The 10,746-nt window shown below is 44.2% G+C and overlaps 1 protein-coding gene across 2 annotated transcripts in view; it reads right to left on the reverse strand.

Moving 5' to 3' along the window:
• The window catches only part of LOC149321965 (gamma-aminobutyric acid receptor subunit gamma-2), a 98,987-nt gene extending 88,880 nt beyond the window's left edge, over nt 1-10,107 (reverse strand). Inside the window, exon 1 of one of the 2 annotated variants that reach the window (XM_089532056.1) lies at nt 9,799-10,107. In XM_089532056.1, the coding sequence (XP_089388182.1) occupies nt 9,799-9,920 (122 nt within the window). In that variant the 5' untranslated portion in view covers nt 9,921-10,107. The remainder of the gene's footprint in view (nt 1-9,798) is intronic. The other variant, XM_089532048.1, reaches the window with a different exon arrangement.
• Nucleotides 10,108-10,746: the final 639 nt, after the last annotated feature.

Consider the following 10,746-nt stretch of genomic DNA (forward strand, 5'->3'; position numbering starts at 1 on the left):
CCCTCTTCAATTCTGCCCGGCTCCTGGCCTTGCTGCATCCCCATATTGTGATGAGCGCAACAGCCAGGGCTGGAGCTGGCAGGGGAGGGCTCTGCTGCTCTGCCTTGCCCCTATTGGCCAGCCCTCCCAAGGAGCAGGCTTAGTCAGGCAGGACAACAAGGCGCGAGGAGGAGCAGGGCCAGGCAGGCAGCAGCAGTGGACCCTGCCCATCCAGGCAGGCCACTGGGAGAGGGGAGGAAAGGGCCCTTTTCTGGAACCCCTGCCACCCAGCCTTTCTCCTCCTCCTGCTCTTGCAAGGAAGGGGCTCTGAAGCGCCAGGAGAGCTGCCTCACTAAAGGGGAGGGGCGCCTCAGGGACCCAGCCGTCGGAGAGGAAGAGGAGGAAGAGCCTCGGCAAGGCTCAGAAGAGGAGCAAGGGGCTGGCACCCAGGAGAGGCAAGAGGGCACCTTCCAGGCCCCTCCTGGGCCCCAGGCTCCCCCCAGGATCACCTCCCTCGGACATTGGAAGCCCCCTCCCTAAGGTCCCCCAAACACATACCCCACTCCTCTCTAACCCTCTCTCTGACTCCCTCTCCCCCGGTTACCCCACTTTAACAGAGCCCTCTCTAACCCCCTTCTATCTAAACTCCCCTCTCTCTAACCCAGTGATCTCCAAACTGTGCTCTTGAAGTAATTTTGGACTTCAGCTCCCAGAATCTCAGACTATTGAGTAACATGTCTGAGGCTTCTGGGAGTTGAAGTCCAAAATCTCTTAAAGGACACAGTTTGGGAACCACTGCTCTAACCCCCTTATTTAATAATAATAATAATAATAATAATAATAGGATTTATTTATATACTGCCCAATTTCTGCAGTGTGTATGTAGTCTGAGAGCCCTGCAGAGAGAACAACTCTGGTGCTTTAGAATTGAAGCCCATCTAACCCCCCTCTATCTAACTCCCTTAATTAAGTCTCTTCTAAGCCCCCCTCTAACCCCTCTCTATCTTACTCCTCTTTATCTAATCCTAATCCCCTCTAGGTACCCCATCTAGCCCTCCTCCTATAGTCCCCCTTTCTCAAACCCCCTTATTTAACCCCCCTTCTATCTAACCCTATATATTTTTTAAAAAACCAGCATTTCCCCTATGTCCTCCATTTTTATAAAAGTGTCCTACATTTGAAAATGTTGTCCTACATTTGTCCCGGTTTGGAGGTCCTGACTTATGGCAACCCTACCTAAGAAGAGCTCAAAGTACTGCTTGGGTATAAAGTAAAAAAAGTGCATCAAAGAAGCTAGTTTAATTTATTGCCTTACATAAATTGACAGTTTAATTTATCACCTTAGATAGATTGGATACCCAAACAAAAATCTTTCAAGTGAGCTATCACTTGCATGATTTACAGAAAATACACATCAAAATAACAGTCTCGAATCTTATATGTGTCTTTGCAAATATTATACAGTGGTACCCCGGGATACGAATTGACCGCGTTATGAAATTTCCGGGTTACGAAAAAGTTAGATTTAAAAAAACTGTTCTGGGTTACGAAAGATTTTTCGGGTTACGAAATTAATTTCGGCGCGAAATTCAAATCGGAAGCGTGGCTAGCGGCTTTCCAGCGCCTTTTCGGATTGCGAAATGTATCGGGTTACGAACGGCGCCGCGGAACGAATTAATTTCGTAACCCGAGGTAGCACTGTATATCAGTTTGAGTTTTTGTGAGCAGTTGCTAAATTTCAGACAAAAAAAGAAGAAGAAGAAAAGAATGAACTCATGGTCACATATTTGTTTGAATGGTCAGGTACTATCAATAACCACTGGGCTTCAGCCAGGAGCCTAAGTGTCTGGTGCTCATAAATTTCACATTGCATAATCAGATTAATATTCTTGGACAGGAAGGACTTTGTGCCCAACTTAAGCTTTGTTCAAGCAACAAGAGCTTCCTGGGGTCTATGGTATTCCTTTCCTTGTCCATCAGTTCTCACTTGTGGCCTGTCCTAGTTTCTGTTTCATTTCATAGTTCTGACTTCCTCATCAGTCATAACTACTGATTTGATCTCTGTCTCTGGGCTCACACCAGACTGTGGCCCACAGCCTGGCCTTTGCCAGTTCTAACATAAGAGATGGTCCACATACATCACAGGAAGAACGTTTCTCACGAAATCAGATCACATAAAGGAGTATACTCACATAAGCACATTGGTCTCAGCTCATACAGACAATGTATATAAACCATTTAGATAACAAGTATTCTGAGGCCCCAAGTGACCTAAGCCTCAGACTAGTGGTGGGAAAACTTTGGTCCTGCCAATGTTTTGGATGACAGCCATCACAATCCCTTACCATTAGCCATGCAGTTGGTGCTGATGGCAGTTATTGACCACAGCTTCCTCACCTCTGCTTTAGACTTACTATGAAATAATTTCAGTAGCCTTACCTTTCATTGTTGTGATTTATTGCTGATAAAAAAAACCCTCTTGGCATAATAGCTATGCAATAACTACAGCACTAGCTGGCATCAAAAAACTAACTTCTTTATGTAAGGCCATGTGAAATGCATTAAAACAAGCTATTGGACACCTTTTAAGGGGAAAGTTACTAGTAATTCTTAGTAATTGAGTCATTTTTAACTTTCAGAATACTATTTAAAGCCTCAGTCACATATAAGTGAATTGATTTATAACATTGGCTGTCTACTGTCACAGCCAAACTCTTTTTGCAAACCTTCATATACTGACCTTGAAGAATATTCTCTTATGTTATCCTATTTCTACTTACATAAGCACCACAGAAATCTGCCCAGTGTGAAAAAGATCTTTAGACTAGGCCTTACATACAGCCCACATACGTCTCCCACTGTGACAAGCAAGCACATCAAAGGGTTTAGCTTGTATATCACATCATACTGTTTATATACAAGAAGTCTATGGGATGGAGAAATGAGTAGACAAATGACCCCAAGAAGCTGGTAAAACTGGCACCAAAGCAAACATATAATCTGTTTACTTCCTATGCCATTGTCACATGTCTTGTGGGTCTTATGAGATGCACTTGCCCTCTCAAATCATGGATTACAAATAAAGTTGACAGACAGAGAGTTGACAACTACATTTCCTGTTTGCAAAGAACAATTCTTCCTTGGGTTCTCTTCCCATATCAGAGGATTAAGACATGGCAGTGATGGGAGCCACAGATTTCTCAGGTTCTCTGGAACATGTGGAGAGCTTTTGGGAAGAGAAGGCTCAGTCTTGCTACTTTTGCCATGCTTTAGAGACATTTACAAGCAGACAAATAAACATTCAGATTCAAAGTGACTAGAACAGGGCTAGGGAACCTGTGGCCCTCCATATGTTTTGGGTCTATAATCCTCACAGACTCTGAAAACTGGCTTTGTTGGTTGGGACTAACAGGAACTGTGTTTCAACAACATATAGAGGACTACAACTTCCTAAAATCTGATCTACAAAATATCCACTGTAAGATGTGATACAGAATATGCCCCTTCCCTTATCGCCAAGGGAAGGAATGAATGTTGATTCCTAACAGAGTTAAGGGATTGAAAGGTTATCATTTTAGGATAATAAATTTGTATCTTTTAGATTGCTTACAAAGCTAGAGGAGTGCTCCTTCACTTGAGAGGTATAGCACATGATCTTTTGAAAAGTCATTTTGTGTGTGTGCGGGTGCATGCGCACCTTCAAGTTGCCTATTGACTTAACAGTGACTCTGAATTTCATAGTGTTTTCTTAGGGAAGGAATACTCACAGGTGGTTTTGCCAGTTTCTTCTTGTATATTTAGGCTCCTTGAAAAGTCATTAGAAAATGAAATATGTAAAAGGTGCCCAGCACAGTACTGGACTCTTTACACAGTATATATACAGTACCTATGGCAAAGCCTTTGACTGCATAGATCATGAAAGGCAATGGAATGTCCTTAAAGACATGGGCATGTCAATGCATCTGATAGTTCTGATGAGAATTCTGTATTCAGGACAAGAAACTACTGCCAGAACAGAACATAGAGAAATAAAATAGTTCCCAATTGGCAAATGGGTCAGCCAAGGCTGTATCCTATCTGTTCAACTTGTATGCAGAACATATCATATGAAAAGCAGGCCTGAACACCGAAGAAGGAGTGAAAATGGAAGAAATATCAACAATCTAAGGTATGCAGACAACAAAATACTACTAGCAGAAAATATAACAAACTTGGAACACCTATTAAGGAAGATCAAAGAAGAAAGTGCAAAGGCAGGCTTAATGCTGAACATAAAAAAAAACACAAAGATAATGGCCACAGAGAATTTACACAAATTCAACCTAGACAATGAAGAAATAGAATTAGTAAAAGAGTTCTCATACCTAGGATCAAACATTGATCAGAGTGGGGACTGCAGTCAAGAAATCAGAAGAAGACTAAGAATGGAGAGGGCAGCTATAAAATAACTAGAAAAGATCTGAAAATGCAAAGATATACACCTGAGCACAAAAGTTAGAATCGTACAAGCCATTGTATTCCCTATTACCATGTATAGATGCGACAGCTGGACAGGTTAAGAAAATGGATAGGAAGAAAATCAATTAATTGGAAATGCGGTGCTGAAAAAGAGCGCTGAGGATACCATGGACAGCCAAGAAGTCAAACAAATGGGTGCTAGAACATATCAAACCATAATTCTCTCTTGAAGCCAAAGTGATTAGACTAAGGCTGTTGTACTTTGGCCACATCATGGGAAGGCACAACTCACCGGATAAAACAATAATGCTAGAAAAGCTGGAGGGAAGCAGAAAAAGAGGAAGGCTGTATGCTAGATGGATGGACTCTGTAAAAGAGGTCATGGGTATGAATTTGCAGGAACTGAGCAGAGCAGTGGCGGACAGAGATTCTTGAAGATGTATCATCTACAGAATCGCCATGGGTTCAGATTGACTCAAGGGTGAATAACAATAACAACAAATAGAACTAGCATGAAGGAAGAAATCCCAGTCATTCATGATTACAAATGTTACAAGCGCTTGCCAGTTGGTAAACACAGTCTAAAGACACCAAATCTCATCTGATCTTGTAAGTTAAGCAGGTTCAACTCTGAATAGTACTTGGATGGGATACCACCAATGTATACCAGATGCTGTATTTCAGAGGAAGGCAGTGGCCAAACTGTCTGAATATACTTTGCCTATAAAATTCATGTGGTCATCATAAGTCGACAGGTAAACACAACCCATTCACTGTTACAATGTATGTCCTAAACCAGCTGGGCAAAATCACTTTTTCACAGAAGTAAACTATTACCATTCTAGGTTTTGATCCAGACTCTAAGAGAGCTATCAAAGGGGACGAATCCTATCCCCAAAACAGGTTTCCCACACTGTGTAAAACAGCATAGGATCCATCAGCAAACGATCCTGAATAACCCTGGAGCCAATCACAGCATAGTCAATGCAAAACTGTATTTTTACCAAATATTTCTACTCCTCCATTTACATGGGACCATTCATTTATTCCCTGTGAAAGAGAAGGGGATGCACTTAGGGATTTTAGAACACAGGTGAAATTCTAAGATGTCTTTGCAGTTGTTGCCTTCCCTTAAATACCTTAAATACATAAACACCTTTTTAAAAAGCTGGTGTGTATGTGTTTACTTTTCTTTCTACCTTCCTGCAATGCACAGGACTGCTTTTGAAAAATATTTGGGAATGTCACATGGTCCAGAACATGATGGTCAGGCTATTGACTAGCATGTGCTTCTCTTGTTAGCTTCACTGCCACTTCAGGTTATATTCTTAAAGACCTTATATGCAATGGGATCAGGCCATTTGAAAAACTGCATTTTCCCTTTACAAGCCAGTGTGGTTTAGTGGTTTGAGCATTGGACCATGACTCTGGAGGCCAGAATTTGATTCCCTACTTGGCCATGGAAACCTACTGGGTGACCTTGAGCAACTCACACACTCTCAGCCTCAGGAAAACCCACAATAGATTTGCCTTAGGGGTGCCTTAAGTCAGAAATTACTTTAAGGCACACAACAACAATTGTCCCTTTAAAAGTTTACCCAAGTTTTATGGCCTTTGAGAAGGCCTTCTCTCAGTCCTATCCTCTTCAGAAACTTGTTTCTTGTGGATGCAAGAGAAGGCTTTCTCAATGGGCCACTCCAGAATGTGACACTTCCTCCAAAAGGAGAGTAGCCTGGACACCACACCTCTGTCCTTCTGCCAGCCTTGGAGAGCTGTCTGGGTTCTAATGGAACTGGGCTTTTGCTTCTTTTTATTGACTTGTGTTGAATCGTGTTTTAATTTATCTATGCAAACTTCACCTGTTTTTATCTGAATGTTCCTTGTATTAGCCACCTTGGTTTTTTTAGCCATTTTTTGTCAGAAAGGTGAGATAACATAAAATAAATGTAATATATATACACACACATACATATTTAAAAAATGCAATTTGCAAATCCCAGTTCAATCAACAGCTTAGCTGCCAACAATAGTGTTGGAAACCAGATGCCCCCAGGAATAATTGACATATAGCATCATTCCCATAAGCATGCTTAAGGGAAAAGACTAGGGCTGCCAGATGAAAACTGGAAACATCTCCTGTACCTTTAATGGTTGCACAGAAGAGGGGATTGCAACAGGTATTGTTTGCTACCTGGTTATTTGGCAAGCAACACCCTTTTCTACTCAACCACTAAAAGTACAGGAGCCCTCTTCAATTTTCAGTACGTCAATCCTAGAAAAACACCTGTCCTAATTATTCTATCTATGGAAGAAAGAGGTGAATTTGCCTCACCTGCATCACAAACTAAAAAAAAAAGCTAGGTAAAATATTTCATTCCAGTATTCTACAAAACAGTGAGAGGTAGTCCATTGCTCTGATGAAAATGTGTATTGAACTCTCCCTAAACACCATGTTTGAAGTCAAGAGCAAACTCACAGATCTATCTTCTACAGGGAGGCCCAGATGAACATCAGTGTTACAAAGCAGTTTATTTCCAGCTGTCACAGTCCCACAGGGATAGAGGCAAGCTGTCCATGGCAATCCATCCTCTGGTAACTTTCATGTTAGACTATTAAAATACAGTATATTTGTACATGGTCCTGTTGATATTTCATCCTCTATTGTAGAATCTTCATTTTAGTGACTCCCATAGACCATGTTCAGCTTTCTGTCTGAGGCTTGACTGAAAATAGTGGTGCTTAATGTGAACAACCTACACAACTTGAAATCTGGGTACTTAAAATAATGTGTCTTTTCTCAATTCACAGTCTCTGCAACCCACTGAAATCAGCTTCAGAAGCCCCTTTCCCAGGGCCCTCTTACACTACAGAGTTATAGCACTATGGCTGCTCCACTTCAGCAATAGCTTATGAAATCCTGGAGGTTGTAGTTTGGTGGACCACCTTTCCCTTCCCCTTTTATGTCATGTCTCTTTAGATTGTAAGCCTGAGGACAGGGAACCGTCTAATTAAAAAGATTTATGTACAACGCTGTGTACATTTACAGCGCTTTATAAATAAAGGATAATAATAATAATAATAATAATAATAATAATAATAATTTATTCTAAAGATAACAAATCCCAGCATTCCATAGAATGGAACCATGACAGTTGAATATAATTAATAATGCTATAACTGTGTAATGTGAGGCAAGACAAGTAGGGACTGAAGAGAGGGTCTTCTCAGTAGTGGCACCTCATATATGGCACACTTGCCTCAGGGAGGCCAAACCAGTGCCCGTATTAACATAACTGAGAATGTTAACAACAAAAAGCACATTTGTTAATATTAAACTCTTCTGATAGTTCCTTTTGCAGTGGTTATTTTCAATAGTGATATATTTTGATATTTTAACACACTGATTTTGTTGAAATGCTGTAAAATGTCAGGATGACTCACTGTATAGCACCTCCTCATTTCTCAATAGATGAGGTCAGTAAGGGGACAAAATTGGAGAGAGTACTCTTCAAGTAAGTTCACAAAGTATAGTATGTTTCATTGGTTTGAAATTGTATTTGTGGATAATGTTGAAATTCAGTTGGGAAGGTGTGGCTGAAGTCTTTGAAAAATGAATGGCTTCAACAAGTTTTCATCCATGCTGAGCTGAAAGCAGTTGTTGCTTAAGGCCTACAGGAGACAACTGTTTTCAGAGGATTTATTGTCATTCTCATGGAATAGTTTTGAAATGGCTACAGAAGCAACTGTTTTAATACAAACATTTTTTTTCTTTCCAGACTGAAATTCTTACATGTGAACATCTCCAATCATGAAAAGCAAGGAAAAAGAGATGTTATAATAGTGGCAACTTCACAATAAATCCAAACAGAGCCAGACAATTCAAAAGATACACTAGATAGTTAAGGCCTTCCTGCCTTGAATATTCTGCCGGAAATTTGTCAGGAAACACTGGTCCAAAACACACTGCCGAAATAATCTAGGTTGAGACTACTTTACTTGCCCTGGCTCAATGCTAGAGAATTCTGGGAACTGTAGTTCTGTGAGACATTTAGCCTTCTCTGGCAGAGAGCTCTGGTGCCACAGTGAACTACAATTCCCAGGATTCCCTAGCCCTAGGCAGTTAAAGCGGTCTCAAAGTGGATTATTTCTGTGGTGTGCTTTGGACCAGTGTTCGAAGCTCTGGTGCCTCAACAAACTACAATTCCAAGAATTCCACAGCATAGACCCATGATAGTTAAAGGAATGCCAAACCGGGTTAGTTGTGGAGTGCGGATGCAGCCAATGATGAGACTATTAGAAGGAGGATAAATACCACTCTTTTGTCTCTTCCCTCCCTGCCCTGGAAACCAAACCAATCCAAACCTAACATGTGGTCTTCCCTTTCCCCCAAAACCATCCTCTTGGCTCTTGGTCCACAGAGCAAGGGCAAAGGGAAGCGGGCAGAGGAAGCACTGGTTTGATGGCTGCCCAGTCTTCCCAGAGAAAGGGAGGAGGCTGCTCCTGGCCTCGTGGAGCCACCGAAAGGGAGACAGGGAGAGCGAGCTGGTGGCACCCAGCTGGAGGAGGATCTCGGGAGGCCAACGGAGCATTGGGCCACGGCTTCCCTAGCTTCCTTTGCCAGCCTCCTGAAGGCACGCTCCAGGGCGATTGGGGCGAAAATGCGGAGTCCAGTAGCCTTACTGCGGAAATCACTGCTTCCCGTTCCTTCCCCCCAGGGCGTCCTTTCCGTGCATCGTTCCCTCATTCGGCCCTGGCATGCCATTATTACAGAGGTATACACACACACAGCACAGGGCTGAAGGAGGGTCGACATTTGCTCCCTGATGGAGAGCCCCAGCTGCACTCGTGCATCTGCCTCCCAGGCTGGCACTGCATGCCATCACTGCCAAAGGGGGGGATGGCGATGCAACCCCCCCCTCTCTTGGGCCTCTCTTGGCAAAGGATGCCTGGTTCTTTTGGGGGCCCTGGGCCCAGGAGGAGCCAGGCGATGCAGGGAGATTTCGAGGCATCTCTCTCTGTCTCTCTCTGCAAACAGAAGAGAGACAGCCATGGCTGCCTGCAGGCGCCCCACGCTGGCTTCCCAAGGCTGCCTGAGGAAGATGCCTTGCGAACGGGGAGGGGGATCCTTTATGGAACGGCATCCCCTCTCCCCCCAAAAAGATCCCCCCTTCTTTATCCCTTTCCTTGGGATAAATAGGGCAGAATAGACCCCCCCCAAATAGAGAGAGAGATGCATCGGAAAGGAAGCTCCAAGGGAAGCATCCTCCTTCTCCAAGAACCCCCTCCACCCCAAATATTGGAAATCGGTCCCTTCCCTCCCCCCACCCTTCCCTATGACCCCCTCCTTCCTTCCTTCCTTACCCGTGGATGAGGGAGAAGAGGAGCAGCGTCCGCACCATCATTTTGCAAGAAGGAGGAGGCGAGGAGGCACCCAGCAGAGAGAGGCTGGCGGGCTCTGGAGGAGGACTCCCTTTCCTTCGCATCCTCGCACGCACTTGCCCCCCTCCCTCTCTTTTTCCGGTGCCAACGGAGACCTCCCCTTCTTGACGGAGAGGGATTTGTAGTACGGGTGCGGAAGATGCTTGGCCCCCTCCCTCCCTCCCTCCCTCCTTTACCAGGTCCTGCTGCTGCTTGGGGGGCGGGGAGGCAGGGTTCTGGTCTCCATTCTTCCCAGAGGGGGAAAAAAAATCAAGGAAAATAATAATAATAATAACAATAATAATAATAATAATTAGTGAAGCTCCTTTTTAAGAAAGATGCCAATGAAAGGCTTGGCTCTCCAGGTGAAGCGGCGGCAAGGTCCAGAGGGCAAGAATGGGAGGGATCGGGGCCAGAGAGAGAGAGAGAGAGAGAGAGAGAATGGGTCTGGATCCGCGCAGGCGTCCGGCCCCGCTTCCCCTGCCCCGGGTCAAGGCGAGGGCCCCCTGGTGGAAGGGGAGGGTGTTATGGCGCCACTGGGGAGGATCCTCGAGACCAAGGGGGGACCCGGCTAAGGAAAAACCTAAACCCACTCTTCTAAGGATCAGTCCGTCGTGCTTCGAGGGGCGGATCTTGGGGAGTTCCTCCTGGAGAGAAGGTTGGAACGGAGGACAGGTCCGGGAAAAGGAGGACGCTGGGTTTGACTCCTCCACCCACCTCCCTTGGACACAAATGGAGAAGCAGAGGACATGGCAGGGAAGGCCCTCCTTCCTTGGCCAAGCCCCCCTTCCTTCCCTCTCTCCTTCCTTCCCCCCTTCTTCCTTCTTTCTTTCCTTTTTCCTTCCTTCCCACCTTCCTTCCATTGCATTCCTTGGAGAGGAGAGAAGCATC

This window comes from Sceloporus occidentalis, unplaced genomic scaffold (assembly GCF_023333645.1).
Source record: "Sceloporus occidentalis isolate IW3139 unplaced genomic scaffold, rSceOcc1.0.p SCAF_1, whole genome shotgun sequence".
Lineage (NCBI taxonomy): Eukaryota > Metazoa > Chordata > Lepidosauria > Squamata > Phrynosomatidae > Sceloporus > Sceloporus occidentalis.